Source organism: Hypanus sabinus, chromosome 23 (genome assembly GCF_030144855.1).
Source record: "Hypanus sabinus isolate sHypSab1 chromosome 23, sHypSab1.hap1, whole genome shotgun sequence".
Taxonomy (NCBI): domain Eukaryota; kingdom Metazoa; phylum Chordata; class Chondrichthyes; order Myliobatiformes; family Dasyatidae; genus Hypanus; species Hypanus sabinus.
Genome location: NC_082728.1, coordinates 35210220 through 35234909, shown reverse-complemented (window position 1 = coordinate 35234909; position 24690 = coordinate 35210220). Strand labels below are relative to the sequence as shown.

The window sequence follows — 24690 nt, the reverse complement described above, 5'->3', positions numbered from 1 at the left end:
AATAGTAAATCTATTTTAAAAGAGTCAAAATTATTAATCATCAACTCTGCCTCCTTTCATGTTTCTCAGGCAATTAAAAGGAGTTTGTCACTTGATGCTCAAGAATAGTTTTTGTCAAGTGGGAGGAGCCATCTTCAAGGCAATAAGTTGATAAACTGGTTTCTGTTTTCTTTTAAACCAAGAGGAACACTGGCAACAAACCGGAAACTTTAGTTGGTTTTTATTTAAGTATAGTTTTTCATAAATCTTATTGTATTTTCCTTTTCCGTGCAGCCATTTACAGGAAAATAAAGAATCTCAGGGTAGTATATGGTGACATAAATGTACTTTGATAATAAATGTATTTTGTCTTGTTCTCTTTGTTGTTAAAATATAGGCAGCATTGGGAGGAAGTATGCAGGAGAAAAATAATTTAAACATGGCCCTAATTTAAAATGAAATAACTTCTGTATCCAAAAAAGTAGTGCTTTATATATTTATACATATAACAAACACTAGTTATCTGCAAACTAAGTTATCACAATTGCTAACAGATTCATGACATACCTTCAGTTCCATTTGAAGGAATTGCTTTTATTGCTATGCCTGTGCAATGGCATGCAAGTTGTTTTGTATGTTCCCTGTTGCTCAATGCAATCTAAAATGGGAAATGATAAAAAAAAAGTAATGGATGTAATACCTATCATGAAAGTAAATGCTTTCAATAAACATTAAAGGCAATGGGTTTGAAATCAAGATTTTCCTTTCTTCATAGTACTTTGCCAGCCATGTACAGTATATAATAAATTCTGCTAAAGAAAAAAACTAAATTTTCAATTATATCTACTTCATTATATAAACATAAGTTTCTTTATAAATGTGCAAGATAAATCCTGTTTTGACCATGCTTGGAAAATTTTGTTTAATTCTGGTCACTTCATTATAGGAAGGATATGGAAGCTTTAGAAAGGGTGCAGAGGAGATTTACCAGAATGCTGCCTAGATGAGAGAGCATGTCTTATGAGTATAAGTTGAGCAAGCAAAGGCTTTTCTCCTTGGAGTGAAGGAGGATGAAAAGTGACTTTATCAATAGAAGTGTACAAGATGATAAGAGGCATAACAGCCACAGACTTTTTGCCAGGTCAAAATGGCTCATAAGAGGGGGCATCATTTTAAGGTGATTGGAGGAAAGTATAGTGGGAGGGGGGATGTTAGAGGTTTACACAGAGAGTGGTGAGGGCTTAGAATGCACTTCCTGGGGTGGTGGTGATAGCAGATACATTAGGGACTTTTAAGAAACTCTTAGATAGGTACATGGATGATAGAAAAATGGAGTGTGGGAAAAGTTAGATTGATCTTACAGTAGGTTAAAATATTGGCACAACATCGTGGGCTGAAGGACCTGTACTGTGCCATAATATCCTATAAAAATATACCATTTTAAATATATCCACCAACATAAAACAAGATAATTTCAATCTATAATTGTAACAGATGGGTATTGTGAAAGCTGAGGTTGTGGGATACCTAAAAGTTGAGGAATTGTAAATTTCTCATATAACTATTTTAATTATTACATACATTCATAAAATATTTTGTAATAAACTTTTTAAAGATTGTTAGGTGTACTTTCATCAGATTTCATTGATCATAGTTTCCTGATGATGAAGTCACTTCCTGCATTGAGTTTTCACCTACATCTGATTAACAAGATGCTAGAATTCTGACTGTGCTTCTGAATAAACAGTGTGAGTTTGGACATATTCAGGCCATAAACAGCATTGCTTAAATGCAAGTTTGTTGCCTTCCTGTGCTATCGTTGTATAACAAAGTGACACAGCATGGAAAGCAATCCGTTATTCATAAATTGAAGGTAGCACCAGTGCTCTGCTGAGTCTATCTGATAACCTTCACTACTCCCTTTAAGAGTTCCTGTTGGGGGTCTGACATAATTACATACTAGAAACTGGACCTGCCGAGGAAGCTAGCTATTCACCAGTTTTGGCAAATAAATGATGGTTGACTCAATGCTTTCACATGGCATTCAGAACCCCGAAAGTGCTGAATAAGTGGGTGTATACTGCATTCCATTTGGATCAATCTGTCACCTGAAAATGAGTGATCCAATTACTTGTTAAAAATGTCCAGTGGCATAATCTTTTTCTTCTTCAGAAAGCCCTCCTGCATATTGGTTGTGATGGAAAAATCAAAATGAACTCCAATTAAATGTATGCAATTAGGATAGAAATGCACAGCTATTATTAGCCTTCCTCTTTACAACCATGTCTAAATAAGTATACACAAATGAATGTATTTTGAAGCTATCTCTACGATCTAAAAAGTGATAGCACAGTAGCCGTGAAGAGCTGAATGGTTTACCCTTTCCTGTCCCTGTATACTGTTCATAATCTAAGCAAAAATGTGGCCGCACACTGAGTTCCCATCATGCCTGCAGCCCTGAAGAAGCTGGTAAATCCATTCTGCCAGTCCTCTGAAATCCTGTTCCTGCGTACAGGCTGTATATAAGCTGGATAACTGTCAGCTGGGGAGAACCTATTTTAAGTCCGTACATTCAAGAATATTGCTTGTTTGAATATTCCTGATGATGCTTCACCACACGAGAACTATCCGGTGCCTGAGGTAGAAATAGCATTTACAAAGAGGGTGTGTTGGGTACATAGCCAACACTTAATTGTCCCAGTTCTTCCACTCGTTTTCAATGATTATAACCTTCTAGATTTGACAACATGAATTTAGAATGGAGGGTGGGGGGAGGTGGAGAGGAATGTACAAATGTTCAAACTGGCTGCATCAAGAAGCTGGCTTCAGCTATCTGCCTTCTATGTAAGTGTAGCAAATAACCCCTTCAGGATATGCAGATTGGCAGTTTTATCAATTTTCATTAATCACTTGATTGCTGACTTCAAAAACATCACGTGGCAAGATTTCATCACTACATAGTTCTTGGCCCTCACCTCTATCTGCAAGGTTTTCTGACACTGATTAGCTCCAGCACATTCTGACATGGAGACGTACAGCCTTTCAGCCCACCTGTCGGTATTGACCAAGGTGCCTTTCCATGGTAGTCATATTTTCCTGCATTTGGCCCATTTCCCTCTCAACATTTGCTATCTGTGATACCTGTCCAAATGCCTTAACATTGCAATCACACCCATCTCCATCACCTCCTCTGGCAGCTTGTGACACATACCCACCAGTCTCTGTCAAAACACTGTCTCTCAGACTTCTATTAAATCGTTAACCCTCTCACCATAAACCTTTGCCTTCTAGTTTTAGACTCCACTATCCCATGACCATCTGCCATAATGTGATGCCCCAACTTATATACAGAATCCTTTGTCAATGAAGGTTAACATGTTAGTTGCCTTCTTCACATTTATATTTACCCTGCCCTCATCAAGTCACTTCACCTCTTAATAAGTTTAAATTAAATTTGAGAGACACAAATTCCCACACACAGTTGACTATCTCTATTCAATACTTGCCTTTCCAAATGAAGACAGATTGTTCTCTAATGGCTTTCCTACTACTGATGTTCAGTTCACTGGGCCTATAGTTCTCTGGCTTGTCCTTGCAGCCTTTCCTAAATAAAGACAAAAAATAGCTACTTTCTGGACTTCCAGTCCTTACCCATGGCTTTGGAAGACACAAAAATCTCTACCAGGGCTCTAGCAGTTTCTTCCCTTGCTTCCCACAAGGATTAATGTGGCCAGGCCCCAATGATTTAAGCATCCTTATGCACTTCAAGACTGCCAATACTTCCTCTTTTGTGATCATCAATCTTTGTCTTTGGACCCTGAATCTTTCTAATCTTGTAATCAACATAAAACTTAGACCCTGGGATTAATCCTAATGAATGCAAACAATTATTAATCCAAGTTCAACCATTTCACCAATTATTTTATCAGTATTCTTCATATTATAATATTTAATTGGGAGATTAGATGTAGAAATTGGGGCTGAATACACATGTAACCAAGGACAAACATCTATCCTATCATCTTCACTATAAGTAAGTAAAACAACTTTATTTGGTAATTTTAATTTGCTTCTTAAATAGGACAGCAGCTCATGATTACACAGTGACAAAAGGATATGTTGCCTCTTACTTTTTTGTACGTAACTGCAATGTGTCCACCTATTCCTTCTGATATTGCCCTCCTTCTCACCAGAGTGGATTCTGCAAAGAGATAGTGAAAGGTTTCTCATTATCAGTATAGGAAACCGAAAAGTCAGTGAAATGGTGGATTTAAACTAAGGAACACCGGCTTCATGAAAACACATCAGCAAACTTAACTTTATATTTTCTTACAATGTACCTTGTACTGAAAGTCACTTTCAACTTTCACAATTGTAACATTTAATTTATCCTTCTTATTAAAAAAAATTAAAACATTTTTTAGAACATTGGGATTCTTTAAACCTCAGCATTTGAACATCTAAACATAGATGAGTTCAAAAAAAGACAACTGTGTTTTTGGTTTATTTTGATATGAATTTCTTTGGAATTTCTTTTAAATATCAAACGTTTTACAAATTCCTGTCCTGATAAGTCACCTGGAGATTCCCCTTGCACTCCCAGCACGTACATCCAGTTTAAAATAAATCCCAGCAGGTGCAGTGGCCTTTCTACATGACTATATCACACTAGAACAATCAGCATGTTCCATGGTTCCCTGCCTAGTGAGTGGCATTTTCAGTTTTAGTAACACTTGGTGTGTGTTTGCCAGCCTGATGCATTCAAAGCTAGTGACTGGGATGATGACTAACATTTTTCCGGAGATATGCATCTGAGTTTTACTGTTTGCTATTTCCCTACCTATTCTTTAGTACCTTGCTATTGATGCATGTGTTATGCAGTCACACCCTATTGTGGACTCCTTCCACAAGACACCATTTTGGAGAACATACGCATGTTGCATATACACTCAGTGGCCACTTTTTTTATATGCAGGAGGTACACTGAGTGTATTTCTGTATGTCCATGGTTTTCTGCTGCTGTAGTCCATCCACTTCAGTGATGCTCTTCTGTACTCCATTGTTGTAATGTGCGGTTATTTGAGTTACTGTTACCTTCCTGTCAGCTTGAGCCAGACTGGCCATTCTCTGACCTCATTACGAAAGCATTTTCACCCACAAAACTGCTGCTGACTTTTTTTTTGCTTCTCACACCATTCTCTGTAAACTCTGGAAAATGTCGTGCATGAAAATCCCAGCAGTCCTTGATATACTCAAACCATCCCATCAAACCCACCAACTTTGGTGGTCCATGGTCAAATTCACTTAGATCACATTTCTTCCCCATTCTAATGTTTGATCTGACAACAAATGAACGACTTGACCATGTCTGTATGATATGAGATGCTGCCACATGTATTGTATTAACGAGCAGGAGTACTGGTGCACCAAATAAAGTGGCCATGTATAATATTCTTTCAAAGTATTCTCTTGATCCAAGTTGACTAAGCAAGTGCCCATTCTTTCTTGTACATACAGATAACTGTATCTCTGAACTGCAGAAGGTCAGAATAGTCAGAGATCGATCTATCTGCAGTATACAGAATGACTAACCTAGCTGAATCACCATTTCAAACCTTACATGTCATGATTGATGATGGTCTTTTGCAGAATCTTGTAATCCACATTATGCAGCAAGGTGATAAATTTATTTATTGTCACATGTACCGATGTACTGTGAAAACTGTATGTTGTATAATGTTTGTAGAGACTAATTCATTATAACACTGAATTGACGTAGTACAAGGCAAAACAATAAAATAATGCAGAATCAAGTCGTCACTTTTTATTGTCATTTCACCCATAACTGCTGGTACAGTACACAGTAAAAATCAAACAACATTTTTCAGGACCATGGTGCGACATGAAACAGTAGAAAAACTACACTGAACTACATAAAAACAACACAGAAGAAAACTACACTAGACTACGGGCCTACCCAGGACTGCATAAAGTGCACAAAACAGTGCAGGCATACCAATAAATAATAAACAAGATAGTAGGCACAGTAGAAGGCAGTATGTTGGTGTCAGTTCAGACTCTGGGTACTTGGGAGTCTGATAACTTGGGGGAAGAAACTGTTACATAGTCTGGTCGTGAGAGCCCGAACACTTCGGGTGCCTTTTCCCAGATGGCAGGAGGGAGAAGAGTTTATACGAGGGATGCGTGGGGTCCTTCTGATGCACCATCAATAACTCTCCGAGACGTGAGGTAAGATATAGGCTTTTATTGGCTGGAAGAAAGAACAAGCAGCAATTGACCACCATACTACATCCTGGAGACTGAGGGCAGGGCTCAGGCTCCAATCGCCTTTATACCGGGGTCCGTGGCAGGAGCAGTCAGCGGGGGGGGGGGGGGGGGCGTGTCCAGACAGGTAAATGTAGTTCACCACACCTTCATAATACTGTTTGCTTTGCGAATGCAGTGTGTAGTGTAAATGTCTGTATGTCTGTAATGGCGGGAAGACAGACCCCAATGACCTTCTCAGCTGACCTCAGCTGCAGGGTCTTCCAATCCGAGATGGTGCAATTTCCGAACCAGGCAGTGAAGTGCTTATAATTCCAGAGATAGTGCAGTGTGGAAATAGGGTGCAAGGAGGTAATGAGGCAGATTGTGTGGTTAAGAGTCAATTTTTATCATGCTAAGGAACTGCTCAGTAGTCTTATAACAGCAGGAGGGAAGCTGTCCTTGAGCCTGATGGTATGTGCTTTCAGGCTTTTTTACGGGCTGCCCGAAGAGGGGTCTTTAGTTATGCTGGTTGCTTTACCAAGGCAACAAGAAGTACTGTATAGACGGAGTCTATGGAGGGGAACACGTGCAAAATGCTGAAGGAACATTTCTATGGAAAAGAGTATAGTCAACGTTTTGGGCCAAAAGGAGAGGAGGCTGGTTTCCATGACGTGCTTAGAACTCACTGCAGTTTTTTGCTGTCATGGCAATGCAGTTGCCATATCAACCATGATGTATCTGGATAGGATGCTTTCTATGATGCATAGGTAAAAAATTGTTCAGGGTCAAAGGAGACACGTCAAATTTCTTTAGCCCCCCTGGGTCACCATGTTCTGACCATTGATTTCTTCCCATTCTAGAGGTAACAGTTCTGTTTTTATCTCCTCCTCTTCAGAGGAACATTGTGAGGATCTCCTCTCTGCATTCTGAAATGTTCTCAGTTAGAACAAACAGCTGGTCCAATCTCTTCCACTTGCCATTCTAAACTTTTTCGATATGAAATAAGAAATTAAGGGAGTCTGTGCTCTCTGTGTCTTCACGTTGTCTGGCTTAGCAATAGAACGATTTTGGATCATGAATGTGCCAGTTTTCAAGCACATTTTTGAGCATTGTCTAACTTAAAGCTGCTGATCAAAAACTTGCCTCTACAAAAGTTAATTTCATGCTCTGGCTTGGAAGATGAAACTGGGGAATCCCAAGGCAAGAGGTTTTTTTGAATCCTTAGCTTTTGGAGCTGCATTTAGATATAAATCAGACCCAATTAGCAACTGAAGGAATAGATCTGAGTACATTTCTTCAGCTGGCACATTTCCCTTTTACTCTCTCTTGCTTTTGCATTGTGGATGGGGAACTTCTTGATGTTTGCTTCGATTGCTTTTGAATATTAAATCAGGGAATTGAAAGGCTTTGTGGTTCTCCCACCTGTGTGTAGACAGAAAGGATTCATGTGGAGTTCAGTTCAGAACAAGCTTTTTCTTTATTACAACTTGGCATCAACAGGGGAGTCACTCGTCCTAGAACATATGCTTCCCATCCAAAGTTTTCATTATTTTAAGCTAATTTTATCTATTTTTCCCCTACTGCTTCTACCCCATGCTTCCTGCATATACATAGAGTAGTAAGCCTTTCGACGTGACAAGATCACAGCACCCATGTTTTATGTCAACTGTATGCAGTTCTGCTTTTACCTTATGTACAATGCAAGCTCCAAACCTGGAGTTTTGTGAAGCTGTTGCTAGGCTTGTGTCCAGTGTTCACTGTAGTTTAGCCTACAACGTGGCTTGGGCTGGTTGAGCCCAAACAGACTTTCACAGCCTGGCACCAACTCTGTAGGGTCCCTCTTTATCTCTCTGCTACATGCTTATCCCAATCTCTCTTTGTTAAACTACAGAACCAAGAATTCTTCTTAAATCAAGAATTGACTCAAGTCAATATGTTTTGGTTGTGTTCTGCATTGAAACATATTTGTAAGTCTATTTTCTCTTCAACACAACACTTAATTCCCTTTTTAAACAGAAATCTATCTAATGGTGTCTTAAATATACTTAATGAGGTAGCCTCTACTGCTTCCCTGGGCAAAGAACTCCGCAGATTCACTAATTTCCAGGAGAAGCAGTTTCTTCTCATCTTTGTCCTAAATCTATTACCTTGAATCTTGAGGTTATGTCCCCTTATTCTAGAGTCTCACTTAGCAGTGGAAACAACTTCCTGCCTCTAGTTTATCACTTCCTATAATTTTATACTTCTCTATAAATTCACCCTGCAATGGGTAGTCAAAACTGCCTCACTGGCACGAGCCTTCCCACCATCAATGGCATTTACAGAGAAAGGTGCCAGAAAAGGGCCAGTAATAACATGAAGGATCCCAGCCACCCTGCTCACCCTCCCAAGGGGCCAACCAAGTATTGAATTAAGACAGAAAGGAAGGACTCCACAGGGAGACCGAGGGAAGAAGAGAACCCCGGAGACATTTGTGTGGGAGGCAGTAAAGACATACCCTGAGACAGATGGGGAGTCAGGTGAGGAGGAGAGCCAGGGCAGTTGGGAAGAAGGAGGAAGAATGATGTCGTTGTTAGTAAAAGGATCAGGACAAGTGCAGTACATCCCTTGGGGATCCCAGGACCTAGAAGGGCTGAAAAACACTCTGCCCAATCTACATGAAGGAGCAGGGAAATGGATTAGAGCCTTTGAAGAAGAAACAGCGGGACGATTATTGGCTATGGGAGATTTGAAGGCACTGTTGATAAAGTTGATGGGAACCTCCAAATTTAATGAACTAATGGAAATGGCTGGCATAGTAAACTCAAATGACCCGAGAACTAATGGAGACGGGTTTGCCAGAGTGAGGCAGAGGGTATGGCAGGCCCTCAGGGTGAGCTTTACCCACCCAAAGTGGACCCCAAAGCCTTAAAAGGGGATCCACTGGGAGACACTGAAAACCCAGCAGCCTACGTAGAAAACCAGTTAAAAAGGTGGAGACTGGAGACTGAGCAAGAGCTTATTTATGACCTCAATGTTCTGACATAGCATTTTGGATGCAATGCTTCCACAAGTAAAATCCAAACTGAAGGAAGTGGTTGGGCTAACGTCAAAGACCCCACAAGAATTTAGAGACCACATAGTCCATGCGGTTGAGAAATACCGGAAAGACAAACAAAGGTTGGCTGAGCAGCAGGAAGAGGTGCAAAGAAAGTTAATACAAATGCAGCTTGAAGAACTCAAAAAGAAGGAAAAAGAGACAAGCAAAAAGATGCTGCCAGCAACCACCAGTCCGAGTACAGCCATTGAACTGGACAAAGCACTGCTATATGGGGGAACCAATCATACTGTAAGACAAGGGCTGGAAAACCCCATGCCAATAAACGTCTTTGGGGGAGCATTCCCACAAATGCCCTATCAGGAACAGACTAAATTCAAACAGCCCAGACAGGACTGGAAGTTCCAAGGAGGGGGACAGAGAAGCTGTGGGCAAAGGGGACCAGTGAGGAAACAGGGGGAAAGAGAAGTAGAGAGATTGTGCTGGGAATGTAATCAGCCAGGTCACATGAGAAGAGATTGTCCGTTTACACTATGGCCTGTCACACACCAGCAGGAACCGATAAGAAGGGAACTAAAGTTTAGCCAAGGACCAGTCCCCACAGGCCCAAGTGGACCTGTGAACCCCTATGCAAGGTATTAGGGGTGCCCAGAGAACTTGAGTGGGAAGGGACATTACTCAATGATAACAAGGGAGGCAGATGAGGAACCCATTGTTCAGGTTATGTTAGAAGGACAACTGACACCAATGATGATAGATACTGGAGCCACATACACTTGTGTACAGCCACAGTATGCTCTTCACCTTCCCATGTCAAGAAAGTTTATTAAGACGGTAGGGTCTCGGGGAAAACACAGTTGACACAGTGCACGGCTCCAGTGCGGTTGAGAACGGGAAATAAAGAAATTGTTTTGCCGGTGCTAGTATTTAAAGGAACTCCAATTAATTTGTTAGGCAGAGATGCCTTATTGAATTGGAATTAAAATTAGAATGCACCAGAAATGGGCTGAGTGTGGGAAGAGCAGGGGCTCAATTGATAGTGCGAGAAGACAAGAAGGCTAATGTCTTTTGGATAGGAGACATCGCAGATCAGATTCAGGAATCCTGGGAAAAATGGAAAAAGGGCGTGCAGGTTATATTACCCAGGGCTGTAATGCCCAAATCTGAGCTACATTGTACAGTGATTTTTGACGAGACTCAGAACAGGGAGTTAGAGGAGAAATGGCACCTAGAGGAATGTACCCAGCAGCGCCTGGAAGGGGAGGCTGTGATAATTGGAAAGCAAGGGGCAGCTTTACAAGTTAAATGGAACACCTTTTTAGAAAAATGGTACAGGATACCGGAGGCTGCGCCCCACGTAACGTTGTTGGTAAACATGGGATATCAGTCTAAAGACTTAGGACCCTTAGTTAAGAGTGCTGAAACCGTAACAGTATGGAGGAAAATCACGCCAGAGGTGTGGATATCAGAAGACACCAATTGCATTAAAATAATGGAAAAACAGAAAGAGCCGGAGACCATACAAGGGGAAGGACCGATTAAAACAGGAGACCAGGTTTACGTGCGAGTTTTTCGGAGAAAGTGGAACGAGCCAAGAAGGGAAGGACCCTTTACGGTAACGAAGGCATCACCCACCGCAGTTCAGGTAGAAGGCCGCTCCACCTGGTACCATCTGAACCATTGCATGAGGGCAGTCCTGCAAGGGCAATCAGGTGAAGTGTCTGAGGTAAGTGATGCGGAAGAGCAGTTAGCGGGAGACAGACAGGGGGAACAACAAGCTGACACTGCACCGCAGGAGTTTGATCAATTAGTAAGGGAGATTTTTGATTCTGAGGACGGGCCTTAAGATGGGGAGCATGGATGACTAAAATAGCAATAACTGTCAGTATTGTATTGTTGAGCTGTGTGCTTGTGCTGTCCTGTTTTCTTCCTTGTCTCAAATCTCTTGTAGTGCATGCTGCAACCAAACAATTTCCGATGCTCGTGGCAATTACTGAAGCTAGCTTAGTGGAGAAAGGAACACTGAAAATGTATCCTTACAGCCTACAACACCTGCGGGATGAACAAGAGCAAAGCGACAGTGTGGGCGTAGATTGTAAGGGCTTCTGAGTTTTTTTCCCTGTCTCAGGTACAAAGGGACAGGTTTTTGGCTCAGCGGCCCAGGGTAACAGGGAGAGAATACTTTGAGGACTTGGCGCAGAAAATTATAGTTTAACCCGAGATTTGGGAATAAGTGCTTGAGTTTATTGGGGCTTTTGTGCACGGACTCTTAGTCTTCTTTCTCTGTTCTGGGTCTCAAAGGGGGGATATATTGGAGTATAAAAATATTATGGAGTATAAAACTTGTATTACTTGCTGTGTAACCAAAACTATGTAGTCAGTTTGCTATGCATGTACCCAAGATGAAATGCTAGGAATGTAGAAGACAATGGTGTGTTAATATATGTTAATGAGAGGTAGCTAAGAGATGTAGTCAGCTTTGAAGTCAGCTATTTGCTATTCATGTATCCAATTGAATGTAGAAGACAATGGTATGGTAATGAGAGGTAGCTAAGAGATGTTTTGCTTTGAACTTGTTTGCTGTGTAACCAAAACTATGTAGTCAGCCTTGATGTAGATTATGTAGTTTGAACTTGCTATTTGCTATGCATGTACCCAATTTAGAAGGAGAATGAAATCTAAAGAATGTAGAAGACAATGGTGTGTTGGTGAGAGACAGCTGGGAGATGTGGATTGGAACATGATCAAGTCAATGGGACATACGTGTGAAACTGGACCAGGATTTTGCTATAAAAAATGCCGTGTCCGAGGATCGGTGGGCAATCAGCGACTAGCTCACTGACTGTCTCAGCTTTGATTTGCAAATTAAAGTTTAACCCTTCTTGAAGAATCTTCTGCGTCTCCTGGTCATTTGTGAGGGACAAAAAACCACAACACCATTCCCATCAGGGAGGATGTCTACATAGCATCCATGCCAGAACCACCAGACTCAAAATAGCTAGTTTCTCCAAGAAGTAAGGTTGATCAGCACCTCCACTCGGTAACTCAACCCTCCAATTACCCCACCACCACTACTTTATCATTTCCTGTCAGTCTCCTTACCTAGAGTCACTCCTGTGCCTCACATTATTTTAAAGATCAATATAAGCTATCTTATATATTTACATTGTTATGCTTTTTTAAATATATTTTTTATATATTCTTTATCTTGTGCTTTTTTTGTGTTGCATCAGATCCAGAGTAACAATTATTTCTTTCACCTTTACATTTGTTTTGGTAATGAAATTAAATAATCTTGAATCTTCTTCTGAATCCCAGGCAACTCAATCTCTCCTGAAAGGCTAACCTCCTCACTTCCTCTGCACCTCCTCCAAAGCCAGTATGTCTTTCCTCAACAACACACACAATATGCTAGATGAACTTAGCAGGTCAAGCAGCATCTATGAAAATAGATAAACATTTGATATTTTGAGCTGAGTCCCTTCATCAGGATGAGAAAGGGGGAAGATGCCAAAATAAAAAGCTGGGGCAAGGGGAAGGAAGATAACTAGAGAGAGCGAGCAGCTTCAAGTTCCTGGGTGTCAAGATCTCTGAAGATCTAACCTGGTCCCAGAATATTGATGTAGTCATAAAGAAGGCAAGACAGCAGCTATACTTTATTAGGAGTTTGAAGCGATTTGGCATGTTAACAAATATGCTCAAAAACTTCTATAGTTGCACCGTGGAGAGAATTCTGACAGGCTGCGTCATAGTCTGGTATGGAGAGGCTACTGCACAGGACTGAAAGAAGCTGCAGAGGGTTGTAAATCTAGACAGCTCCATCTTGGGTACTAGCCTACAAAGTATCCAGGAAACCTTTAGGAAGCAGTACCTCAGGAAGGCAGCGTCCATTATTAAAGACCTCCAGCACCCAGGGCATGCCCTTTTCTCACTGTTACCATAAGGTAGGAGATACAGAAGCCTGAAGGCACACACTGAGCGATTCAGGAACAGCTTCTTTCCCTCTGCCATCCGATTCCTGAATGGACTTTGAAGCTTTGGACATGACCTCACTATTTTTAATATACAGTATTACTGTTTTTGCACTTTTTAAAATTATCTATTCAATATATGTAATTGAATTACTTGCTTATTTATTATGTTTTATTTTATTTATTATTATTACTTTTTTCTCTCTCTCTGCTACATTATGTACTGCATTGAACTGCTGCTGCCAAGTTGACAAATTTCATGTCACATGCCGGTGAAAATAGACCTGATCCTGAGATGATGGGTGAAGCCAGACTGGTGGGAAAAGTAAAAGGCTGGAGAAGAAGGAATCTGATAGGAGGGGAGAGTTGACCATGGAAGAAAGGAAAGAAAGAGGGCACCAGAGAAGGTGATAGGCAGGTGAGAAGAGGTAAGAGGCCAGAGTGAGGTATAGAAGAAGAGGGAAGGGGGTAGGGAAAAGAGAAAAAAATATTACTGGTGGAAGAAATAGATGATCGTGCCAGCAGTTTGGAGGCTGCCTAGACAGAATATGAAGTGTTGCTCCTCCACCCTGAGAGTGGCTTCTTTATGGCAGGAGAGGAGGCCATGGATTGACAATGCGGAACATGAATGGGGATAAGGATTAAAATGGTTGACGACTGGGAAATTCAGCTTTTGGCGGATGGAGTGAAGGCGCATTACAAGTAAGCAGATCAGAACTGCATGCAGGTAAGGCCTCACCACTACTCTGTACAGTGGCAGCATAACTCCCCTACTCTTAAAATCAATCCCTCTAGCAAAGAAGGCCAACGTTTCATTTGCCTTCTTGGATAACCTATGCACATACAAACAAACCTTTTGTGATTCATGCACAAGTACTCCTGAGTCCCTCTCGACAACAAAATGCTGCGATCTTTTACTATTTGAAATGTAATCAGTTTCAATGGTTTTATGTCATATATATTGTGTTTTTCATTTGTTTTTTGCCATTTGAGCAATTTGTTCTTTTTTTGCTTGTTGGGTGTTTGAGGTTTTCTTTGAACAGGTTCTACGTTGTTTCCTTGTTTTGTGGCTGTCTGTGGGAAGATGAATCTCAGTGTTGTATACTGCATTGCGTATTTTGATAAAGGTATGTTAAATCTTTGAATCTTTATAATCTGACCTTTTATTTTCCTTCCAAAGTGGATGACCTCGTAGTTATCAACATTGCACTCAATTTGCCAAAAGCTCGCCCACTCACTTAACCTATCTATATCTCTCAGCAGACACTCCACATCCTCTATACAACATGCATTTCCATTAGATTTAATGTCATCAGCAAACTTAAATACACTGTACTCCGCCACTTGCTCCAAATCGTTAATTATATATTGTGAACTGTTGTAGGCCCAGACCATCTCCTGCAGCACTGTATTCACCACTGATTGCTAACCAAAGAAGCACCCAGTTATCCCAGCCCACTGCCTTCTATTGGTTAACCAATCCTCTATTCATTTAATACATTATCCCCCAAATCCATATACCCTTTTCTTACAGATAAGTCTTTTATGTAGCACCTTATCAAATGCCTTTTGGAAAATTAAATATACAACACTCATCTGTTCCTCGCTGTCTACTGCACTCAGTCTATCCTCAAAGAACTCCACTAACTTTGTCAAGCAGTATTTGCCCTTCATGAGTCCATGCCTGATAGAACCACTTCTGTCCAGATGTCTCACTATTTCTTCCCTAATGATTGTTTCAAGCATTTCCCCAATTAAGCTACCTGCCCTATATTTACCAGCATACTTTTTTTAAACAATAGAGTGATATTTGCTGTCTTCCAATCTGCCGGGGCCTGCCCAGAGTCCAGAGAATTTTATAAATTATCACAAATGCGTCTACTATAACTTCCATCATTTCTTTCAATACCCTGAGATGCATCCCATTAAGATCAGGGGAGTTGTTTATGCTTTAGAGCATAAAGGTAGACAAAGTTTAGGCACACTAGTTTGCCCATCACTACCTTTTTAGTGACAATGATTGAAGTGAGATCTTTACCTCCCATCACATCCATAACATTTCTTTTTGACATATTAGATGCGTCCTCCACTATGGAGATCAACACAAAATAGTCATTCAAGGCCTCAATTATTTCCACATTTCCCAATACTAATTCCTCCTTCTCACCTTCCAAGGATCTACGTTCACTTTAGCCAACTTTTCCACTTTATATAATTATAAAAACTTCTAAGTTTTGAAGGTTGAAGGTTGAGGGGGGACTTGATAGAGGTATTTAAAATTATGAGGGGGATAGATAGAGTTGACATGGATAGGCTTTTTCCATTGAGAGTAGGGGAGATTCAAGCAAGAGGACATGAGTTGAGAGTTGGGGGCAAAAGTTTAAGGGTAACATGAGGGGGAATTTCTTTACTCAGAGAGTGGTAGCTGTGTGGAACGAGCTTCCAGTAGAAGTGGTAGAGGCAGGTTCAGTATTGTCATTTAAAGTAAAATTGGATAGGTATATGGACAGGAAAGGAATGGAGGGTTATGGGCTGAGTATGGGCCAGTGGGACTAGGTGAGAGTAAGCGTTCGGCACAGACTAGAAGGGCTGAGATGGCCTGTTTCCGTGCTGTCATTGTTATATGGTTATATGTTATAATATCTGTTTTTTATATTTTGTGCTAGTTTATTTTCATAATCTATTTTTCCTTTCTTCCTTGCTTGCTCAGTGGCTCTTTGCTACTTTTTAAAGTTTTCCCAATCTTCCAGTTTCCCACAACTTAGCAACTTTGTATACATGAGATTTTAGTTTGATGCCTTCTTTTTTTTCCTTTGTTATCCAAGACAGGCTCTCCTCACCCTTACTGTCCTTGCTTTTAACTGGAATGTACTTTTGTAGAGGACCATGTAAGATTCTCTGAAAGTCTTCCGCTGTTCCTAGTTTCCTACCATATAAGCTGTAGTCCCAGTCTATGCTAGTCCACTCTTAGCTCATCCCGTTGCAGTTTCCCTTATTTAGGCAGAAAACACAGATTTTAGATTGAACTATTACACCCTCCATTTGTATATAAAGTTCAATCATCCTCTTTCCACAAGGATCCCCAACTACAAGATTGTTAATTTTACCTGTCTCATTGCACAGGGCCAGATCTAAGGTAGCAATTTTCCTTGTAGGTATGCTAACATGCTGTTCAAGAAAGCTGTTGTGGAAGTTGTAGCAAGGCAAAGGTTAAGGCAATATGCAGGCAAGGATAGTTTACAGACAGTGTGCAGCCAATCCAGGCAAGAAAGGTCTTTGAAGAGCATAGTTCCCTTCTTCACAGGAGGAATGGGAGTCATTTGGCATATCAAGACAAGATAATGATACAAATGAAGGATTCTAGGGTAACATTTACTATTGGTCCATTATTTTACGAAGTCTGAAGTATTACTGGTCTTTAACATAAGATTTTATTGGTTATTAATCCCTGTATTATCATAGTGCAATCGGTGATTGGTGATTGATCATACAAATAAGATATCTGAACATACACAAGATTACCAGTTGGTCAGTATGTCCAACTAGTCAATTTCTGTAGTATCTAGTATCCCAAAGATATGCCCGTAGGTCCATGACATCTGTAAATTAACCATTTGTGTAGACAGCTGGCAAAAGAAGCAAAAGGGTGTTGATGTATACAAGTCCATAAGATAGAGGAGCAGAATTAGGCCATTTGGCCCATTGAATTTGCTCCGCCAATCATTACTGATATGTTTTCTCAACCTCATTTTCTTGACTTCTACCCATAATCTTTAACCCCCTTATCAATCAAGAACCTATTAATCTCTGCCTTAACTACACATATTGACATGACTTCCGCAGGGCTCTGCAGCCACACAATTCTACATCACCCTGGGGCATGTAAGATAGAATAAGTTCTACTGCTATGCTACTATAGCTGCGAAAGTACCAGAGTTCAGAGTTCAATTCAGGTGCCTTTCTGTAAGGAGTCTCTGTACATCCACCCTGTGGAATGCGTGGGTTTTCTCTGGATCTCCTTGTTTCCCCCCACAGTCCAAATATGTACCATTGCAGGTATACAGGCAAGACAGCTGGGGGGAACGGGACTCACAGAATTCTTCTGCTGGCATCCAACATGGACTTGTCATTTGTGTCCCATTTGCAAGTTCAATGACCTCAGCCCGTATTTAGCTGCTGGAGGACTATCAATGTTGTTTGATTTCCACCAGTAGATGGCTCATGTTAGCAAGCAGCATGCTTCAGTAGCAATGTAGCTTCATACTGGGTGAACAGTTTACAGAAGAGTGAAATGAACGAACCAGTTTAATGGCAGTTTTTAAAATAACTGCTTTACTCAATTATCATCTCCCCATCTTTTAAATTGATCTTGATGTAACAGATGATGTAATTTATCTCTTAATGTTGTAACTTAAATTCAATTCATATTTTCCTTCACTTCAGACAGAATATTCATTTATGTTTAAATATTCAATAAATTATCATTTCAAATTTAAGACAAAGTAGTTATTTGTGTAATATTAACCTCATGGGGTGGCGTGGTTACAAACCGTTGAGCACGTTGCTTTACAGTGCTGGTGTCCAGGGTTCAATTCCCGTCACTGTCTATGGGGTGTTTGTACGTTCTCCATGTGATCATGTGAGTTTTCTCTGAATGCTCCAGCTCCCTTCCTCATTCTAAAGTGTGCAGGTTAGTAGGATAATTGGTTAGATAGGTGTAATTGGACGACATGAGCTCGTTGGCCTGTTACTTTGCTGTATCTCTTTAAAAAAAACTGTCACTTATTCCCTCAGCGTTACTGAATGGAACTGTTATTCCTAAATGAAGAACTCCTACTCAGTAATGTCAATACACTTCAGTAATTGCTCTATAGCAATGAATATCTGATAGTTAAGAATAACTTACCTTTGACACACTTCTGTTCTGGAAACTGAGCCTCAAGCTGAATAAGAAATACATCATCTACAATTTCCTCTGTTTCATCCGAAAAGGTAAGCTGTGGCAGAAAAGGAAATGGAAAATATTATAAATAAAATTTAACTGAGTAATTTCAGTTTGCCTTTTGACCAAATGAAACACCCAAAATTAAATCTACTATCAGCAATGATGCACGTGAAACCCACCAACAGTTGTAAAAATTCAGCCAATTCTGGACTATGTGGATGTACAGATCCACATTAATACAGTTGTCACTTAACTAACCTCTCAGATTGCCTTGGACATTATGCCTGGTCAGTGCTGGCCTTGCCAACGATATTCACAAGCCATAAAAGACCAAAAGGCAAACACTAAGGTTTGCTGGTGCATTGTGAAGTGTCACTTTGTAAATGGTGAAAATAGATTTTGAACTTGAAGATATGCAATCCCAAAAATTAATCAGCAACTTACTATAGTCTTAACTATAAGAGCAAAGGCTGACACAGACTAAAAAAAGTCACTCCACATACAAACCTAAATTGCCACATCAGAAAATATGGCTGAGTGGTCAGGCACAAATAATTTTCTAATGAAGTGGGAACCTCATTCAGCATCTACATTAACTGTTCAGTTTTTGGTCAGTTCAACAGACGTACAATTGTAGTATTATGTAACTGGGTCAAATATGTTGCTTGATATTGGAATAAAAGTACATACCTTCGCACTGTAGATTTGAAAGCAAACAGGCTGACACCCCATTCGTACATAGTATGAAGCAACATCCACAATAAATGGATCAGCGCCAGACTGTTGTCCAGGTGTTGTAGACTGCAAAAATCATTTTAAGCTTGTCAGCTTAACTAGATAGAGATATAAATCTGATTTTTAACTGTTATTTTTAGTTGGGTTAATGTTTAGAGATCTAAAAACTCCTCACTTAAAACATAATTAACCAATTAATAGTAAGGGTTTTGAGCTATTTGCGTGTTCATTGCTTCATTAACTTCCTTCATACTTTAGTTTTGCTGTGAATTATACTGACATACAGTACAGTATTGTGCAGTATTTATTTTGTAAACCAAAATAAATAACACAACAATGAGCATTTGCAATTATTTTGTACCAAGCTTACTGCTGCAATTAACATAAACTTAAAATGGCTATTTCTTCAACACAACTCTAAAGCTGTTCCCAACACTTCTGCTTTAATTACTAGAACAAGCATATTATATTGGATGGTATAATATGAATGACCCAGCCAGAAATGGAAAACTAATGAATTTATGTGTTAACTAAATGACTGACAAAGCATTGTTAATAATTTATACGTTGGGTATTCACATTGAAATCCTTCTTTTACATTAACAAGTACAGTATATCAAATCTTGATTGCGATAATGTCTTAGAATAGTGACAAAGGAATATGATCATTCATCAGCTTATTAAATAATGCTTTATAGATTGATCTGAACTCACATTTGTTCAAGACTGTAATCTTATCTCACATTAACGTTTTGTTCATCAGTGTAGCCAGATTATAAACAAGAATTCAAATCTTCTTCAAAATATATCCAGTACTGCTCACAAGAGGTTATTTTGTAAACAAAATATATATTTTCAAATGAGATCATCTATACATATTCACCTCAATCTTAACCCAAAGCTACATCTTTGATTTAAAATCAGGGGCCATATTACAGAAGTACTGTATCAGCCTTTTTGCTTGAAGCTACTCTTATTTTGCGTCCTCTTTTTGATTTTACATCATATTAGAATATTTTCTCACTTTGCACTTTTATAATTCCAAATTTACTCTCTGAAAGATGAGGTTAAGACTTCATTTCAAGTATTATTAAAAATGATCAATTTTGCAGTTTCAGTATATGACGGACACTCCAACTAAGATAAAATAGACTATGAATATGTGCCAACAGTAATGTGCGTTGTTAGAGCACTGACAATGTATTTTACTGTTAGCACACATTGACAGTCCATTTTCTCATTTATTGACAACTAGTTCACAAGGCAATTAATTAGCACTCTTGCCACGTTGATTTTTGTGCTTGCCAAATGAAACATGCAATTATCACAAAATTAGTTACAACTGCACCCAAATAATGAGGTATGAAATGTAACAACAGACATTACTTATATATAAGTATTCTACTTCATGTATCAAAAAGCACAAAATTATGAATTTACAATTTTTTGCAGAAATATATTTGGTGCCAGTGAGGGTTACAGATTCATAAAGCCACTTTCATATAGCACTTAATCAACGAATCAGAAAATAAACAGTAACCTGAGTTAGGAGTATCACAAACATGAGAAAATCTGCTAATGCTGAAAATCCAAAACAATACACACAAAATGCTGGAGGAACTCAGCAGGCCAGGCAGCATACATGGAAGAGTAAACGGTCAGCACTTAAGTCCTGATGAAGGGTCTCAGCCCTGAATGTTGACTGTTTGCTCTTTTCCATAGATGCTGCCTGAGCTGCTGAGTTCTTCCAGCATTTTGTGTATGTTCCACACAAGTTAGGAGCTGTGTAGGCCCTCCTTCTATTAGCGTGAACATACAGCAATTAGTACCTATGGCAACAAAGAAAAAAATCTAAGGACACTAACTTCGAGGAGGAGGAAATTGTCATTTTCACAAACAGCCTATTAATCTTTTTCCATAGCATGTAATATTTGTTTGTGTACACAACAAGATCCATAAAGCATGTCCTTACCATTTTAGCCAGTTCAGGTATCATGTTGCGCAGGCTGTTGATATTGCTGTTATACCATGGATCTATACTGCCCAAGTACCTGGACAGTTCACAAGAAAGGTCACTATGTAGTAAATGTTTGACCTAAAAATGAATTATAAAGTTTTCAGTATTTACTAATAAAAAGTGTTAACAGTACATCCAATTTTTCAAAATGACATTGTTAACTTATTGCAACACAGTCAATATTACTTCTTTGGATCTACCAGAGTATGTAATCAATATCCTATAAAGAGGGCAGGGATTTCTTAATTAAATTCAGTTAGTTCTTCTATTCCAAACATAATACTGCCCCAAACAATGCCTAGCAGTTGATATGCACCAATATTATGGGGTGAAATTTTTAGAAATGTGTGGAAATTGCATATATCAGTAAATGTTGAAATCTTAAAGGTTCCATTAGCAACAATCTGATTATCCAAAGGCTGCATTAATGAAATCCTTACATGCACAAGCCAATAAAAATAATTGAATATATGTCCTATTTACTTAAATTAAATAATTGAATTTATGCCAGTTAATAACCATCTTATTTATTTATTTTGTGTTAAAATAATGCAGACCAGTGAAGCCTTGTTGACAATGCATATAAGATTTTGAATGATATATCGAGGCATAATGAAGTTTTATGTATATGTATCATATACTATGCTGAGATTCACAATAGTACAATGGAATAAAATAGAATCAATGAAAAACTACACATAAACACTACCAGGCAACTAACACACAACAGACAAATGATACAAATATAGAAGAGCCAAATAATAATGAATGAATGAATAAATAAACAAACAAACAAACTGAGAACATGAGTTATAGAATCACAAACACAAGGAAATCTGCAGATGCTGGAAATCAAGAGCAACACACACAAAATGCTGGAGGAACTCAGCAGGCCAGCCAGTATCTATGGAAATGAGTAAACAGACAACATTTTGGGCAGAGACCATTCTTCAGGATTGGAAAGGAAGGAGGAAAGTCAGAGAAGGAAGGTGGGGGAAGGAGGAAGTAGTATAAGGCAGGTGATAGATGGAATTGAAATGAGTGACTACAGGGAGATCCTGCTTTTTCCTTTGCAGATAAGAGAGTATGTGAAGCTCTCCACTTCTTTCTGGATAACAGACCCAGCCAGTTCCCCTCTGCCACCACTCTCCTCCATCTGATGGAATTGGTTCTCACTCTCAATGATTTCTCCTTCACCTCCTTCCACTACCCTCAAACCAAAGGTATAGCCATGGGCACTTGCATGGGTCCCAGCTATGCCTGCCTTTTTGTCAGCTACATTAGACAGTCCATGTTCCAAGCCTTCAACAGTATTGCTCCCCAACTTTTCCTACACTACATCGACAACTGCATTGGTGCTGCTTCCTGCGGAGCTCATTGACTTCATCAACTTTGCCTGCATCTTCCACCCTGCCTTCAAATTTATTTATTCCATTTGCAAAACCTCCCTCCGCTTTCTCGATCTCACTGTCTCCATCCTTGGAGACAGTCTATCTACTGATATCTTTCATCAACCCACCGGGTCTCACAGCTACCTGGACCATATCTCTTCCTACCCTGTCACTTGTAAAAGTGCCATCCCCCTTCTCTCAATTCCTCTGGCTCCACCATATCTGCTCTCAGGATGAGACTTTTCATTCCAGAACAAAGGAGATGTCCTCTTTCTTCAAAGTAACTTTCCTTCCTCCACCATCAACACTGGTCTCACCTGCATCTCTTCCCTTTCACACGTGTCTGCCCTCACCCCACCCTCCCACCACCACACCAGGGATAAGGTTCCTCTTGTCCTCACCTACCACCGCACTAGACTCCACATGCGGCAGACAATTCTCTGTAACTTCCGTCATCTCCAATAGGATTCCACTACCAAGCCCATCTATTCCTCCCCCCCCCCCAACTCCCTATGCAACTTCCTTGTCCTATTGTCCTTCCACTGATCTCCCTCCTGGTACTTATCTTTACAAACAGAACAACTGACACACCTACACCTCCTCCTCACTACCATTCAAAGCCCCAAACAGTCCCAGGTCACCTGTCACGTCACCTGTGAGTCTGTTGGGGTCATATACTGTGTCCGGTGCTGTCAATGTGACCTGCTGTATATTAGTGAGACCCAGCGTAAACCGAGAGACTGCTTCACCGAGCACATACGTTTTGTCTGCCAGAAGAAGCAATGTCCCTCCATAGCCAATTCCACTTCCCATTCCCATTCTGACATATCAGCCCGTGGCCTCCCCAACTGCCACAATGAGGCCACATTCAGGTAGAAGGAGAAACACCTTATATTCTGTATGGGTAACGATTTCTCAAACTTATAGTAATTGTCACCCCACCCCCTCCGCCCTTCACCATTCCCAATTCCTGTTTCCCTCTCTCACCTTATCTCCTTACCTGTCCATCACCTCCCTCTGGTGCTCCTCTCCCTTCCCTTTCTTCCATGGTCTTCAATCCTTTCTTATTGGATTCCCACTTGTACAGCCCTTTATCCCTTTCATCAATTAACTTCCCCCCTCCCGAACTCTCAGCTGCTATCTCAAACTTCTTCCTCCCCTTCCCCTATGATCTTACTCTGACCTCCACTTCTTTCCAGTTCTGAAGAAGGGCCTCAGCCTAAAATGTTGACTGTTTACTCTTTTCCATAGATGTTGCCTGGCCTGGTCAGCATTTTGTGTGTATGTTACATGAGTTGTAGAGTCCTTGATAACGAGTCCATAGCTTGTGTTCAGTGAATAGTATAGTATCGTGGTGAGTGAAGTTATCCATGTTGGCTCAAGAGCTTTTTTATTGAAGGGCAATAGCTGTCCCTGAAGCTGGTGGTATGGGACCTGTACCTCCTTCCTAATGGTAGCAGCAAGAAGAGAGCATGGCCTGGATGGTGGTGTTTTTAGTGATGTATGGGACTTCGTTATGGCAGCACTCTTTGCAGATATACTCAGTGGTGGGGAGGGCTTTTCCTGTGACAGACTGGGCTGTATCCACCACTTTTTATAGGCATTTCCGTTCTTGGCACTGGTGTTTTCATACCAGGCCATGATGCAACCGGTCAAGGTACATCTAGAGAGGTTTGCCAAGGTTTTAGATGACATGCTGAATCCGTGCAGACCGTTGAATGCACATGTGGTGTAAAATGGAGGACTTCAGGTACATGAATCATTGGGATATCTCCCAAGACAGGTGGGACCTATACAAGAAAGAAGGTCTGAACCTAAACTAGAGATGTAATAATATCCTGGTAGTGAGATTTGCTAGTGTTCTTCAAGTGTGTTTACCCAGCCTGGCAGAGGAGAGGGAATCAGAGCAGGTGGGGTCTTGAAAGAGAAGATAGAGGTTAAGTCAAGTAAGTCTTATTGCAAAGACAGGCAGGGCCAGAATAATGAACACAGCAGAAATGATGGACTGGTATGAATTTATTTTATTCAAGGAGTAAAAAGGCTAAAGCAAATAATTTTAGAGCTTGGTTAAAAAGAGAAAGATTGTAGAGTTATTTGTCACATGCATATTGAAACACACAGAGAAACGTTGGTGTCAATGACCAAAACAGTCTGAAAATTTGCTATGTATGCCCACAAATACCAACCCTAACTGGTACGTCATTGGAATGTGGGAGTAAATTGGAGCACCTGGAGGAAATCCCCGTGGTCAAGAGAAGAACATACAAACTCCTTCAAGACAGCGCAGGAATTGAACCTTGATCGCTGATCAGTAACCCTGCAAAGTATTATAACAACCGCTATGCTGC

General features: G+C 40.1%; 1 protein-coding gene across 3 annotated transcripts in view; it reads right to left on the bottom strand.

The window, feature by feature from the left end:
- LOC132380119 (phosphoinositide 3-kinase regulatory subunit 6-like) overlaps positions 1-24690 on the bottom strand; it is a 104241-nt gene that overhangs the window by 15566 nt on the left and 63985 nt on the right. For all 3 annotated transcript variants that reach the window (XR_009507643.1, XM_059948712.1, XM_059948713.1), the window contains 5 exons: positions 20907-21029; positions 18890-19000; positions 18161-18251; positions 4110-4180; positions 547-637 (listed from right to left, as the gene is read on the bottom strand). Coding sequence is in view for 2 of the 3 variants with exons in the window: in XM_059948712.1 (XP_059804695.1) it covers positions 547-637; positions 4110-4180; positions 18161-18251; positions 18890-19000; positions 20907-21029 (487 nt within the window). In the remaining variant the exon portion in view is untranslated. The remainder of the gene's footprint in view (positions 1-546; positions 638-4109; positions 4181-18160; positions 18252-18889; positions 19001-20906; positions 21030-24690) is intronic.